We start from the raw sequence: 16,129 nt of genomic DNA, 5'->3' as shown, positions 1-16,129 counted from the left end.
GATGAACGGTCAGAAATATTTGGCTACACTTTGTACGCGCCACCGGAACGTCATGCGGTATTATGTATAGAAGGAAACCAGCGCCCCCAATCGGCAGCCACGTTCTTACCCATCTATTCAAATATGTGCCAGTGGTGACGCCAATTCCTCTATAGGTGCCCGACAGGAAGTCGACAGAAACCTACGCACTAAGCATGCACCCAAAAGAAAAAGAAAGGAAACTTAGGCATCCGGCGCGCAGAGATGCCCACGTTGACGGCAACGACCTGTTCCGGTCGCGAGCACGACCGTTAGCTTCTTATCTAAAGCTTGGACACTTTTTTCTCGCTCTACTGCCATAATTCCGAATTTGAGCGGCGTTTTCTAACCGCGTTTGTCGGCATTGTTACCCGCACGGCGCTCCCATTTGAATTATCTATAGCTGCTGAGGAGAGTCTGGAGCCCCGCTGACGCTTTTATCGCGAACTGACAAGCACCCTCAATGTGTAACGAAGCGATAACGTCTGTCTGGGCAACGTGCCAAGACTCAGACACCGTCTTCGCTGTGTTAAGGGTTGAAATAACCTCCGTGACACCGATAACGGGGCATCAGCGACGAGCAAGGAGTGGCTCTTGTCACTAAAGCCCTTCACGGTCAGAGACTGCCACCGAGCGCTTACAAACACGCAACTGTCTGGGCAACTGATTCTCCGAATAAATATTTTGTCCCAGCTAACACTATAAATAACTTTGGTATGACGGACGCATGGCTATACGATATGATCAATTTAAGACGATGGTGGTTGTGGTGGTGTACAAGCGGTGTTTTATATCTATAGCATAGCAAGCAGTCCGTGCCGGCAATTGTTCCGTCTGAGCGCCGCTGTCCAGAGCACAAATGATTAATGCCACTAGCCGGCCACGGTAAAAAAGAAGAAAGGGGGGGGGGGGGGGGGGGGAGACGTACATCAGCGCTGACTTTCCTCCCATGTTTGCAGTATTTCGTGAAGAACAACGCACAGTATGCACGCGTGATCTGACCAGACAGGGAGCATGCGAGACAACCCGAGACACTGAAACGTCACAATCGAATTCCCAATCTAATATCACATTATAAAGTAAATCACCTGATTCCGCTACAATATCTTTGTAATTGCTTTAGAAGTCTAAATGAAGGAATCGGATCTATATTCTAATCTTACCCGCCGCGATTGCGCCATGCTGCTGAGTACGATGTCGTGGGTTCGATTCCCGACAGCGGGGGCTGAAGTCCAATGGGCGCACGTTTCTCGAGCTGTGAGTGAAAGCTATAAAATCTCAAGTTGTCCAACTTAACTCGCTACTTAGTAGTGAATCCTTCACTATTGGCAGCAGAGTCTACTCTCCCACCCCACGGTAAACTAAACAGACCACAGGCTATCACATTATGCATGCTTCAGACAGGATTTTATCCAAACTTGGCTTTATTTCACTCCATCTACCCAGACGGCTTTAGTCCGGACTGCCCGAGCTGTGGACAGAGAAGTAATTTAGAACACAGGCTCTGGGGATGGCCCTCGTTACATAGAGGCCCGCATAGCTGCACCAAAGAAGAGTGGAGCTCTGCGCTACGGAGCTCCGAGCTTTCACGTCAAGTATGGGTTGTCCAGAGAGCCCACGATGCGGCAGTGAGGCTTGGCCTTCTCGTCCCAACGTGGGAGCGGCCCGCGACTTCATAACCTCTCTGAAAAGGGGGCATCAGAGCCTCTCAGGACCATCAATAAAGTTATCTGCCTGTCTGCCTGTCTATGTAGTGGAGGATTCACTCACGATATTGGGATATTGGATATTGGGATAACGCTCAGGATATTGGGTGATATGAGATGGTCTAATTACATAATTAATGTCAGATCTCAGTGCGAATATGTTAAATGCAGCGCGTTGTTTTATAGCTTTTGCTGCTGCCGCCGCCAGATTTTGCCGTCGGCCTCGTTTCTAATAGCAAAGCCCGTCAAGCATCGGCAGACGATGGCGCCCTATTCCACGCCGTATACGGGAAGTTTCATAACCGGTTCGAAATCCTGATGTATGACTGGTGAATAAACGTGCCCCAGCTGCTTACGTTCAAACCCCACACGCCGACAAGACCTTGTATGGTCTGGATTGTGCAACACTTTTCCCGGGGGCGCCGGAACTCGCACAGTTTGCACTTGCGCGCACGGATACAAGAAAGGAAACGACCAAGTGCTACCCACATACGGCTACGGGCTTGACAGGATGGCATTAGCGACCTAGAAAATCGCGCGATTCCTTTTGTCAGAAGAACAGCCTGATAGATGAGTCGAAGACCTGTCTAGTTAGCTATACTCCACCGCATTGCATGCAGTGGCTTCGAACCCCTTTCGACACACCGCAGCTCACTTTCGAAGACGAAAGACGACTTTGCGTGCAGTTTGTATACTAGTTCGCCAGATGTTTGCCGTACCGTGACATTACAGGCACCGTATATGCAGCTGCCAAGTGCTAAAACCCGTGGCTAACGAACGCGGAGTCGCGCCGCCAGGATGCAGGGACTCGTGTTTTGCAGTGAAAGCCTACTCGGTATATCTGAGACGAAATGAAGCTGCAGTGCTTCCGATAGCTTGACACCGAGTGCACGCCGACGTATCGGCAGTGATTCGGACTCTGTTGGTCTGTCATGCTGGGATTTTAAGTAGCGCTAAACAGACAAGGACAGAAGTAAGAACAATAACACAGGGCCCTAGCGTTGTCGCTGTGTGTTGTCCTTATGTATGTCCTTGTATGTTTAGCGTTATTTAGAATTCCAGGCCGGCACATCGTCTCGTCCTGAAGATGGGCTTGCCCGTGTTTTGTACTTTCCTTGCTTCTTTTTTTTTTCTTGGTGAGGGAGAAGTGGTGCTTCAAGACAAAGAAAAAGAAAGGCGCTATTTGAAGACTGACGTCGTACTCCCGTCGTATAGTTTAAGTATTAAATGCACCGTTTGCAGTGATCAAACGCGTGAGAGAGTGAGAGAGAGAAAGGTTTAATGATACGAAATTCAGAGAGGTCGGCCTGAGGTACATTCCCCTACCAGCTACTCTGCGTTGGGGGAAGGGGAAGAGGGAAGAAAGAGGCGCATGATGGGTGACGATGACGAGAGGAGGAGGGGGATGTAAAACAAATGGCAAGCCATTTGGCGCACTGAAAGCCTACAGTCCATGCTCGCACTTTTTAAAAAGTACACTAACGCCTGGATGGTCTCAAAACTCGATTGAACGTCTGGTCAAGGGCCTAAAATGACGTCCTCCGACAGCGATGGGCTGTCGAGGCGCGGAAGGTCATTGTTAAACTTTTGTCGCTTTTCCACGTACTGAGGACAGTCACACAGCACATGTCCTATAGTCTCAAACACATTGCACAGCTCACAGTCTGGAAACTCGGTGCGTCGCATTAGGCGCACGTACTCGCGCGTAAACTCCACACCCAGTCAAAGTCTGTGCAGAAGAGTGGCACACCTGCGTTGAATTTTCGGTGGTAGCCTAAATTTCATGTTAGGGCCCAATCTTTGAAGTCGTCTGTGGCGATTATCCGGATTGTCCCAGTGCTTTTCTGTCGCTTTTCGGATGACACTCGAGAGAAGGCAGTTGGCGACCGCTCTTGAAAAAAGGAATTGAAAGCAGTGACTCAGGTTCTTCGAGTGCATTCTTCGCTTCGGCGTCGGCCAGTTCGTTGTCGTGTACACCACATGTAGTCACTCGGAATCCATTGAAATGTAATGTGGTGGCGGTTCTCTTCCGCTAGAGTGCATTGCTCGGCAGTTGGAAGAGCCAGCACTCTGTAAGAGCTTTCTTTCATTACATTTCTAAGTAGCTGCAGAGCAACATCGGCAAGCTCGAGCGCGATATACGCGTTAACCAGATGGTTGCGGGGAAAAAAAAAAAAAAAAAAAAAACCTGTCTGGTTCTCTGCGGCTGACTCATGTGCACATCGTCGGTTGTGGGCGAACGCATGCGGATGTGCAATAGCATGAGTGCGCGCGCGCCCGTGCGTTCGTGTGTCAGACAGCGCGGCCACCTGTGAGACTGACGGGAACGACCGATTTGACGCCGGCGTGCATATAGACTTTCTTCAGCACCAGTTCTGCCTGTGTTTACACACACGGACGAAGCTTAGAATGCCGTTTCTTTTTCATCAATTTGGCCTCCACGGTTGAAATGCAGATTCGATTTGGTCACTCTGGTGGACTGAACGAAACACGATGCGCTCTTTCGTATCTGATCGATTTTTCAAAGTTCGTATTACGTTATCGATATTACGTTATCGAAGTTCGATATCGTATACCGGTTACCGTATACCGGTTATCACAGCTTTAGAAATTAATTTCTAATACGCGTACGTGTGTACGCTTTTGCCACAACTTACGACCACATTCCATCCATCGCACCGATTCGCCAATCTACTTAGAGTAACGTTCATAAAAGAAATTGCACATCCAACGCGCATGTTGGAATGTAAGTGAAGCGAAGCTTCAGCTAAGTGGTTAATCAGCTGCTTTACAACTAACGATGATGATGCTTACAATTTTGTTTACTTTCGCCCTATACAACCTGTAATCTCGTGGAATGTTTATGTTCGTCCGCCACAAAGGTGACAACACTTAATTGTCATTGCATCGCTCGCAAGCTGTCTGCGGAAATTCGAACTCCAAATCGGGTGGATGCACCGTGTGAGACGCAGCTACGTCACAACGACGAAGGTGACGTATGATGCATGTCGAGGTGAAGAATGGTGATAACGCCGCGCACGCTATCGTGCCGCCGACGCCCAGTTTTCTTTCTTTCTTTTTTTTTTTTTTTTTTTTTTTTTCTGACGGCACGACACGTGTTGCGGGAAAGCGCGCGCTTTTCAAGCTCGACCGGTCGGCGAGCGGCACCGCCCATGCCCCGACTGCTCTCACGTAGAGTCGTCTCTTCGGGTTCCGCAGCTGTTCTCGAGCGCGGAGCGGATGCGAGCGTGATAATAACGGCGGGACAGCAAGTTGTTCAGGAATGTCGGTGCTGTACTATACGGACGAATTTGCAGGCGTCTAAGTTGAACTTGCGCACGACTGAAATTTATAGCATGCCGTGAAGACGGGAAGACGAATATGGACCGCAATTGGATCCGACCGAATAAACTTTGAACCTTCAATGGACGTTGCCTACCTTGTCCTTTTGTAGTCGGCGTCAGCTTAACGGATTCGGCATGCAGTAAGGTTTATATTAATTGCGCGTTTTCTTAAACTAACCTTCAGTTGGAGAGTTAGCGAGCCTTTGGTGATCGCTGTTTAATCGTGACTCGCATGCATTCATCGCTTTTCCTTCGAGATAAAATTAACATCACGATAAACTTTGCTAGCGTGGAGGTTCGGCCTTGTTGGCACACGTCAGCTAGCATGTAGCGCAAAAATCTCGAGATACTAGCTAATAGCTAGCATCGCGCTACCCTTACGTAATCTCAATCCTCTCAGTAAATTAAGACACCAGGAGCGCACAACACACGCATTTGACAGACGTGGGCAGGGGATCGAACCCTGAACCTTGCTTTAAAGAGAGAGAGAGAGGGTTCTGGGAAAGTTTTGAGGAAGGAGGGAGGGAGGGGGGCGTGGCAATGCCCCGAACCCAGGTGCTTCGTCAAACCGCACTCACCGATGTTGACGAGCTTGATGCCCTCCTGGTTGGTGAGGAACTTTAGCGCGACGCACACGTTCTCGAGCTTCTGCGAGCGGAACGTGGGCCGCTTGTTGTGCTTGGGCAGCTGCTTGCCCGAGAGCACCTCGATGAGCGAGATGAGGCGCAGCCCGTCGGCCAGGTCGGTCTCCAGCGAGGCGATCGTCTTGTTGACCGTCTTCAGGTGCTCGTTGGCCCACCGGGTGAACGTGTTCTGCTGGATGCGCTTCCAGACGGCGTCCTCTGCGAGCTCGCGCTCCATCACGTCCTCGTCGTCGTCGTTGGCCCGCGACGAGGCCACCACTCGACTGCCGCGCCGATCCGAAGCCATCGCGATGCCGGTGCTCGCCGCCGCCGGTGAAGGTTACGTCACTTCCGCGCGCTCGGCCGCCTGCTTTTACAACGCGCGGTTGCCGCTTACACGGACGGACGAAGCTCCGTTCCTTCCTCCTGCGAGAGAGTTTGAGAGAGAAAGTGAGTGAGGACGCGTATGTAGACCGAAGTTGGAAGCGCGGAATTCCGGCACTCTCTCGGCCGGACCCGCTGGTCGGTCAGCCGGGCGCCGCTCCGGACCGTTTAAACATTCCCCCCCCCCCCCCCCCCCCCCCCCACCCGGCACGCACCCCCTTCCGCACGCCGCGTTGTGTATGTGGGCTGTAGATTATTTTAAACACTTATTCTATTTTTTTTTATTGGCTCTACGCCAGCGGCCATACCTTTGGTGGTGCGGGTTTCCCTCGCGTTGCTTTGTATTTATTTCTTTTTGCAACAGAGGGATCTGAAAAGATCGCTTGTATATGCGAAGCTCTTTCCCAATAGCCACAGCGCTGGTTCCTATTTTACGCGTCGCTGTAAATTAATAGGCAGAGTAAAAATTAAACGAGATAGAAAAAGCGCTGGAAAGAATGCAGCAGAGGAATGTATACGGACGGGATCACATACGACGCTAGCCAGATTTGTCCGCTTTTGCTTTCTGCGCTTAGAGAGGCGGCCTCTGCTGTTGCTCTGTTGTCATTTTAACGGGCGCGTACTGATGGAATAAGCTGAAGTTTATCTACGAACGTCTGGGAGAGCCTGCATGCTGACCCGGCCGAGATAAGCGGAGCCGATCTGGCCTCGACAAAAAAAAAAAAAAAAAAAAAAAAAAAAAAAAAAAAAAAGAGTTTTGGAGTTGCGTTTAGTGTAGAAACCGTCCGCAGCGTTATTCCATGCGGCGCATATGTAGAGCAGTGAACTGCACAGTCTGAATCACACTTGCCTAGAGTGGCCGCTGCGGGCTGCGCCAGCGACTAGTTGCTCGGTTCGACCGATGCATGTCCTATAGCGAATGAACCTATAGCATGCTGCACGCCCATGCGTGTTCTGATTGCGGCGTCGGCCTGTGCTTCTTTTCTTTTTATTTATCTTTTCTTGCGAGAGACGGTGGCCAAATCGGCCGATTGACCGCTCTAAACAAGTGGGATTCAGACTGTACGTTTTCCTTCCCTTCCTTTTCCTTTTATTTTTTTTAAATTTTTTTTTTTGTGCGTGTGAGAATTATCAGTTTGCCTGTGGCTGTGCTGTATAACAGGACACGGAGGCATCAACGACTTCGATATTCGCACCGTTGCTTTATTTAAGTTCTATTTAGCTGGAGAGCCCATGTCGCCACTCACGTTTGATCAACTGCTACACAATTTCTACTTAATCACACAGAAACTTAATTAAACTACAGAAGGACAAAAAACCACGTCTCATAAGGGCGTTCTTCATTGCAGTCGTTACTGTTCATTACAATACACTGCTCATTGCAACGCACGGCAATGCAATTACACTCATTAAGCTGGAAGAATTTCGAAAATTAGTTCTGGTCTGTTACGAAGAGTCCGTGTGTGGAATGGTATAGAACACTCAGCAGGCATGGAAAAGCAAAGTGCATTTATATTCGAGGGCACTGCGACACCGTGTGGGCCAACGCAGCCTTTCGGCTAGAGTCGATATACACCAAGTAGACTTTAATGTTGTGCTCAAACTTGTGTCTCGATACTTAATCAAATGCACTCCAACTATGGGGGTCATGGAGGACGGCCGCGCACGGCAGGCCAACACATTTGGCGGGTGTATAGCTACAAGTTGCGAAAGTATTCTTTACCCGCCGCGGTGGCTCAGTGAGCTAAGGCGTTGCGCTGCTGAGCACGAGATCGCGGGATCGAATCCCGGCCGCGGCGGCCTCATTTCGATGGAGGCGAAATGCAAAAACGCCCGTGTGCTTGCGTTGTGGTGCACGTTAAAGAACCCCAGGTGGCCGAAATTCATCCGGAGCCCTCCACTACGGCGTGCCTCATAATCAGAATAGGTTTTGGCACGTAAAACCCCAGAAAGAAGAAGAACGAAAGTATTCTTTGTTTCGCATAAAGTTTCCTTTCATTGGCAGTGTGTTGGTTCCGGCATGCAAACGAGCACCACCTTATACAAACGTTCGCGTTCGTATCTCGCTGTTCACGTAACACCTCAGCTGTATGTACACCCTCCCTCAAAGGTTTTCGGAACACGAGATACGAGTAAAATCTAAATTTCATCGCAGCCTAGGCACAGGTCCTTCAACCGAAAGGTAGAGTTGATACGTCTGCATACAATCACCACATTCATGATATACATTTCACACTTTGTGGTGAAGTCGCGAGAAAATGTAAGTTATTCTCATTTTCCGTGTTCTGTAATATTCTGAGGGCGGCTGTACAGTGCTGAGTGATTCAAACGCGATGGTCAGCTCGTATGGCAACTGGCGCTTTTTTTTTTTTTTGCGCCACCGATGACCACTAGAGGGCCAAATGCAGCCACAAAAATGCGTCACAATGGCCCGCGCTTTTATCGTATACCACAACGCATCATGGATGGATGGATGCTATGAGCGTCCCCTTTGAAGCGGGGCGGTGGGTTGCGCCACCAACCTCTTGTTATCATATTGCCTAATGTCCTTTAGGGCATTAGGCAATTATTTGTATATTTAGGCAATTATTTCCCTTAATTGACATTAGGAAATTAATAGCCTAATGGCATTATGATGATGATGATTTAACGGCATCCCCTTTGAAACGGGGCAGCGACAAATAGTCGCCTAGCCTGCTTGATTTAATCAGGTACACTATACATGTTCTTTATCTAGCATTTTTGTATACCTCTCATTAATCTTTTTTTTTTTCAAAATTTACCTTGTACCGTTACCTGTGATTTTAGGAGATCAGTTCGTATAAATCTCTTCCCTGCTTTTTTTCCCACCAGTACTCTAATTGTCTCTTGCTTATCTCTACGGCTGATCGGTTGATGTTTCCTTCCACTTTAAACCCAAACGCTTCTGGAAGTTGTACGTTACCTACGGTTGTCGCTGTGTGAATCCCGTCGCATTCCGTTAGGATGTGCTGAGTGGTCTCGGGATCTTTACTGCAGCATACACATGTCTCATATAGTTCCGAATATTTGTTCCGGTATGTTTTGGTCCTTAGGCAACCGGCTCGAGCCTCAAATAGCAAGGCACTGCCCTTTGTGTTATCGTAGAGGTTTTCCCTTCTAATTTCTTTCTTCTCATTCTTGTAAATCTCCATTGTCCTTTTTGTTTCCATTCTTTGCATACAATTCACGGTCTCTATTTCTCTCACTTTCTTTCTGATCACTCCTGGTTGTCTATTTACAGTTTCGATGTACTTGGTCGCCAACTTTCTTGACCTCTTCCTCCATTCTGTGTCTACGCTTTTCATGTACAGATACTTGTGCACTTTAGCCGCCCATTTATTTTCATCCATGTTCCTGAGCCTTTCTTCAAAACTAATTTTGCTCTGTGCTTCTCTGGCTTCAAAAGAGGCCCAACCCATGTCACCCTGCACTGCCTCATTTGTGGTACTACCGTGGGCTCCCAAAGCCAACCGGCCTACTGATCTTTGGTTAACTTCCAAACCCGACAAGATATCCGATTTTAAGCATATAATGGCATTTGCGAATGTTAGCGCTGGCACCATTACTCCTTTCCAGAATCCACGCACCACCTCTTACTTATTGTGGCCCCACAGTGCTCTGTGTTTCATTATTGTTGCATTCCGCTTCCCCTTTATTTTCAGGTTATCTTGGTAGTTGCTTGAGTAATTCTTTCCTTCGTTTATGTGTACGCCGAGGTACTTATATTGCTTCACTATATGGGTATTACTTGCTGTTGAATTGACACCACGAAGTTACTCGTCTCTTCATTAAAGATAATAATTCCTGATTTCTCTGTGTCTACTTAAAGGGTATAGATTTGTCGCTGCATTGCCACAGATATTCGGAAGTATCTGTAAATCTTTTTTTATTGTCCGCTAGTAGCACAATGTCGTCTGCGTACATCAGTCCAGGGACCTTCTGCTGCATCATTTGTCCATTACGCATGTAGGGTAAATCAAAACCTAATTCGCTGTTTTTCAGTCGTCTTTCTATACCCTTAACGTAAAGCGTGAACAACAATGGTGACAGAGGACATCCTTGCTTCAATCCTTGGCGAATTCCCACCATTTCATTACTTTTTCGACCTTCCCATAGGGGCCAAATGTCCTTAATTTAAAAATTAGCTCGGTGTCCCCAGCGCCCGCTGGTGACGCAAAAAGCACCGGCCGCCATGCGGGCCGATTATATCGCGCTTGAATCGCTGAGCACTATGTACGTGTCATCTGTGCGAGGATTGTGCAATTATCTCTTGACGGGGACGGTAAAGATGGCTTTAACGGATACGCTTCAACGACCTCACTTTTTTTATTTTTTTTATCTCCGCTCTTGAATACCGCTGGCGCTGCAGCCGGACGCAGTGCGAGCTTGATATGCGTGCACATTCCATTCGTGTTCAGTGATGTGGATGGCTGACGCAGTCTGAAAAGATTCTTTCTGTCTTTCTTTCTTTGTTTTTAACCTATGGTAGTGGCTCAGTGCTCCGTGGTTATGATGTTCTTCTGCAGAGTGCAGACTCGTGTGCATACACACTATGTGCGCGTTTGGCCTTTTGTGTGTCTATGCATGGGTGCGTGCGTGCAAGCGTGGTTAGTGCAATCTACAGTGAGTGTTCTCAGCTGAAGCTTTTCCCGTACTCTCAAGTGCGTGTTTCTATATTGGACGTCTAAACTTTTGGCACGTGCTCGGGACGGCGTCTGTTAACACTTCATCCAAACTCGTGATGAAGTAGTAGCCTGACGGATGGTTATAAAGGGATCGGCGTATAGCCAGACGGGAAGGCTTACTAAGAATGCGGTAAGATGGCACTTCATAGAGCGACCGGGCGCAGCGGCGAGCCGGCGTAGAGCCTTCTCAAAATTTATAACTACTTTCAGGCGAACATCTGCAGACTTGAGTTACCTTTTCTTTTTCTTTTTTCATTTTTTTTTTTTTGCGTGCTCCCCAGGGTTTAGCTATACATTGTATTCGGAAATCTCTGCGAGTCTTCAGGAGTTTGCAAATCAGCTAACATTGTTCTTTATGTATGCCTGCTAACAGTGTACATATGTATATCGGCAAAAGCATTTCTTTTTCCTACCTCTAATCCTGGCTTTCTCTAACCTTCAACCTATTCCTACTGACGTACTGGTTCCATGCACAAAGGCTCGTTGGACGAACAGAGTTTATTTTGCAGCGCACGTTAACGGGTAAACGCTCGTACACATTCACCTGAAAGACAAAAAGAGGTTCATATATCCCGTATTCGACGAACTAGCCGACCTACTCGAACCTGCATGGAGCGGCGAAGACAAAGACCACCGCTTGTGGGCCTCTCCGGCGTGGCGCGCGCAGACAGCCTTCGTGTTTGAGCTCATGCCAACGACGTGCAATAAACATCGTGACCTGTGGCATGGCAACTAAACTCACGCGGTCCGACCCTTTCTGCCTCTCGGGGATTGCAACGACGGCTTCCAAGTTCATGCAACCTTCTTATATGCTATATGCAGAGTTGGGTGTTCTTCTAACGACTCCGCAGATCACTCAATGAGAAGGCAATGAATTTGATTTTTATTGCCGATTATATGGACACTCCAGGCGAATTTTAGCAGTCGGCGTCGCCGTGATGTTCCGTATATGCCATATGTTCCGTATGTATATATGCCATATGTTTATCTATGGTGTTTCACCTCCTGAGACCCGAACACAACTACGGGATATAATCCGTCTTCAATGTGGTTTTTATTGTCTACTGTTATGTTATGAACTTGAAAAAGAATTCTTAAAATTTAGATACCACGGTTAGATGCCAAAACCTGTGTCTCCGTGTACGTGAAAAAAATAACAATCTCCATCATCTCCTCATGTTTGCTATGGTAAGAACTCCTTTCATTGCTTAAACGCAGAGATGGAGATGGAACTACGTATAGTACATTGCCATGTTGTTGCCGCGTCCGGCATTGTCACGAAAGCTCAGTGATTTCGGAACACACCTCAAGGTTGCTTTCGGCTCTGTGGGAGGACACGGAGGTGTATATCAATTTGAGTGCCAAGTTTCTCGACAGCGGATGACGAGAACAGGAGTAAACCACTTCTCTACAGTTAGACACGCACTGTACTTCATACCAAGAATGAATATTTTGCGTAATTACTTCCGAGTGAATTTCAAAACAATGTTGAAGGCAATGTGCAATGTATTGTACAAGGGGTCCGCTAAGCGGCAAAGCGGTCAACTGTTGCACCTCCTCCCCCACGTACGGGGTCGCCAAACTGAGGTTAACTTCTCTGCCTTCCGGTACGTCATTTCTCTTTAAGCGCTGTGAATCTGCATGCGAATCAACTGTTCCACTTTAAAAAAAATTAAATTATGGGGTTTTACGTGCCAAAACCAGTTCTGATTATGAGGCACGCCGTAGTGGGGGACTCCGGAAATTTGGACCACCTGGGGTTCTTTAACGTGCACCTAAATCTAAGTACACGGGTGTTTTCGCATTTCGCCCCCATCGAAATGCGGCCGCCGTGGCCGGGATTCGATCCCGCGACCTCGTGCGCAGCAGCCCAACACCATAGCCACTGAGCAACCACGGCGGGTGTTCCACTTTACCTCTTACCTCAACGAACATTGCGTGATCCTTCTTTGACGATATTGAGTAATGGGTTAGTCCCAGCTGAGCTAAGTACAGTGGAATCTCGTTGATACGGTCTTCACGGGAACCGGGAAATAAAGCGTATCACCCGAAAACCGTATCATCCAACGTATTGTCCAACCAAATCGTATTATCGGTGGAAAAACGTATCATCCCGAAACAATCATATCAACGAGGTTCCACTGTATTTCTCTTTTACGTTCCGGTCATTCGAGAGCGCGTGGCGTATGTACAAGTCCACTGCTGTTCCGACGGCAAAGGGGTCCACGCGCCGTACGCGAACTGAATTGCTGGCTTCTTTCCAAGCCGCATCCGTGTCCACACTAGCTCTTCCACCGCGAACAGCTTCCTGTCGGGCTATCGTATCCGCGATCGAGAAGCCTTAGAGGGCCGCGTGTGCTCGCGAGGCGTCGCCACCGGAACACTTTACACAATGGGATAACGAGCAGCTCGAAACAAGGCGAGCGGCACGCGTGACTACGAATACGAAGCGAACGCTGTTGCTGTACAGTTGCACAGTAGCTGAACAAACCGTGAATAGCCAGCACAAGACGTGGATGACGCTTTAGAGAAGCGTGAGCTGGCTATAAAAGAGACCTCGCAGTAAGCTTCGCTATATGCAGGATACTGGGGACGAAGTAGGTCCACTGCGCACGCAGACACCAACATCTATCTATCTATCTATCTATCTATCTATCTATCTATCTATCTATCTATCTATCTATCTATCTATCTATCTATCTATCTATCTATCTATCTATCTATCTATCTATCTATCTATCTATCTATCTATCTATCTATCTATCTATCTATCTATCTATCTATCTATCTATCTATCTATCTATCTATCTATCTATCTATCTATCTATCTATCTATCTATCTATCGTACTCATATGGCATATCGGCGTTTTAAAGGTAACGGACATCACTTTATTAAATCAGCAATAAAATTTTCTGTGGCGACGACCGGCGGTGATTACTGTGAGCTCTAAAAGCACGCTCCTTAATGAATAAACACCGTAGCGCAGGGAGGTTCGTTTGATAGCGGATGATTGACAGAACGGCTATAGTGGATGGCAGAGGCCGTCGTCGGCGTAAACTGTTGCGGCGTGGTCAACGTACATAAACCAGCAGCCGTTACGCACAGCTCGCTTCCGGTGCATAATACTTTTGCCTTGTAGACACGGGATCGGCGCCACGTGACAATTTTTCTGGGGCCCACCGCAGAGCTTATTTAAAGTGACAGCCCCGTGCTCTCTTAAACCTCCCTGAATGTCAAACTTTCAAGAAGTCCCCCTGCTCTTAAGGCAGCTTACAGGGGTTGTTGAGATACGAACGGGGGATGAGGACCTTCACAATACCCTTTGTTACTTGAATACGAAACTTTGCACCACGTGGCTTGGCTTACGTTCATGGCGTTAAGCGTGCTTGTAGACGACTGCCGGTAAAAACGTTTGCACGGTGCTATCGTTAAGGGGTACGAGGACAATATGAATCATGACTAAGCGTGAGTACTACATGACATTCGACATAGTTGAGATTGAGATAATAAATTGAGATGCGTTCTAGGCGTGTAGTGAGTGATTGCCCTTTCTTTTATTTCTCTTTGGGAAAAATAGCCCCTCTTGCTGCTCGTTGTAACCTAGTGCATGATTAGAGATTCAGTTAAATATTTTGCCACTATTCAGTGTCACACAAAGTTAAGGTGACATAATCAATCAATCATTTATCGCACCCATAACAACCATGAGGTCTAAGTGCTGGCGCAATTAATAATAATAATAATAATAATAATAATAATAATAATAATAATAATAATAATAATAATAATAATAATTCGACACATGCGGGACCACTAGATTTCGTCGAATTATCCGAAAGGTCGAATTAAAGGCTGCTAAATGAACGAATTCAAGTCTTTTTTTATTTTGTTTAAGTAGTCAGTAATGAATTTTCGCTTGCTTCTCTTGAAGCGTCACTCAAAAAGCATGCGGCGAAGAACGCTGCCTCAATGTTGGATTGAAAAGAAATGTTCTGAAATTTCTGAAAGGGAAGAGTAAAATTTAGTAAGATAGCCCCGCGCTTAGGCAAGTAGCAGCGCCATCTGCTGAATTTCTTGTGTTTTCAAACCTTTAGTAACCACTACCTGCGCGCAAGAGGGGGTGCCGGTGAGGGTCGCTGGGTGTCGAATCATCCGAAACACCACCTGTTCGAATTAAACGAGTTTTCCTTTCATAGATATGTATTGCTTCACGCCGTCAGGACTTTTATATAAGTTCGAATTAAGCGAAAAGTCGGATTAACCGAGGTTAAATTAACGGGAGTCGACAGTAATAATAATAATAACAATAAATAAAAAAAAGTTGGAAGAAAGAAGCCACGACATTAGTTCTAGTCCTTTAAGATCTGAGAAATACAGGATGCAACTATATCTGGCGGATTTCGTGGCCTGCTTACGTGCGCACACCTGACAGGCTTGACTCCAAAGGACGGCACGAGTTTCGCTTAGCGCCGCCTGCTTTCCGCACTGAAGCGCCCGTCTTTACTAAGTGGCTTTTATCTGTGACTCCTAAACTGGCACGGCCCGCTCTTCGTGACCGCTTCGCTGGACGCCAGAGTACGTCGCGAGATAAGCCGCCTGCTTCGCTGCGGCGCTATTTTTTGCGCGACCGCTTTGCCGGGACGTCGAGCCTGCAAGGGGCCTTTCTGTTCATCGGCTCATTTAACGGACGCGGACCCTCTCGTTGTGTGTGTGTTTGTGTGTGTGGGTAAGGGGGAGGTGGGTACAGTGCTGAATGAAAAGCTAGTTTGTCTGCAACGGTGGCCTCTGATGATTCGGCGGTGCGACCAACTTTCGTGGCCACCAATGTCGGAGGCCGTTATGTGGAGCACATGGTTTCATACTGAGAAACGAATTGGGAAATCTGGCGCTGTCTATCCACCAGTATCATCCAGTATCATGTCAGTATCATACGCCAGTATCGCATGGCCGCTAAGTTTGGCTTGGTTTGGTTTTCCTTTACTGATGGCCGGGGCATACGCACTGCGGGGGATTGGCCAAAAGTACATTTCATCAGAAAGTACGTTTAAATATTACTGAGTATTACGACAATTTCGCGGGAGAATCAGAGAAATGAAAAATAAGATAATGGCTGAGGCATCACTTGAATAATAGCTGGTGGTGTTCTATTTTTTCTTCTAGAAGTTGTCTTTTAAACTATGCTTTAATTTCAACACTATAATCTAAAGAGTACAGATGTTGAGGGCCGTACGATAAAAGCCATAATACGGCTGGACGAGGCCCACGGTCCCTTTAACGCCGTTAATTTACGTAAAAATTAAGTAGATAAACACAGACCCGAATGCATTGAAACGCACAACGTTCTAC

The 16,129-nt window shown here is 47.4% G+C and overlaps 2 protein-coding genes across 3 annotated transcripts in view; one reads left to right on the top strand and one right to left on the bottom strand.

Annotated features, from left to right (window-relative positions):
- The window catches only part of LOC125947593 (uncharacterized), a 127,748-nt gene that overhangs the window by 89,447 nt on the left and 22,172 nt on the right, over window positions 1-16,129 (top strand). The gene's annotated exons all lie outside the window — the stretch shown is intronic.
- The window catches only part of LOC119460830 (filamin-A-like), a 115,532-nt gene that overhangs the window by 95,697 nt on the left and 3,706 nt on the right, over window positions 1-16,129 (bottom strand). The window contains 1 exon segment of the mRNA XM_037721927.2: window positions 5,647-6,117. Within this exon segment, the coding sequence (XP_037577855.1) occupies window positions 5,647-5,998 (352 nt within the window). The 5' untranslated portion in view covers window positions 5,999-6,117.

The sequence above is a fragment of the Dermacentor silvarum genome, chromosome 8 (assembly GCF_013339745.2).
Source record: "Dermacentor silvarum isolate Dsil-2018 chromosome 8, BIME_Dsil_1.4, whole genome shotgun sequence".
Lineage (NCBI taxonomy): Eukaryota > Metazoa > Arthropoda > Arachnida > Ixodida > Ixodidae > Dermacentor > Dermacentor silvarum.
The sequence above is the reverse complement of the archived record's forward strand: the minus strand, read 5'-3'. Positions and strand labels throughout refer to the sequence as shown.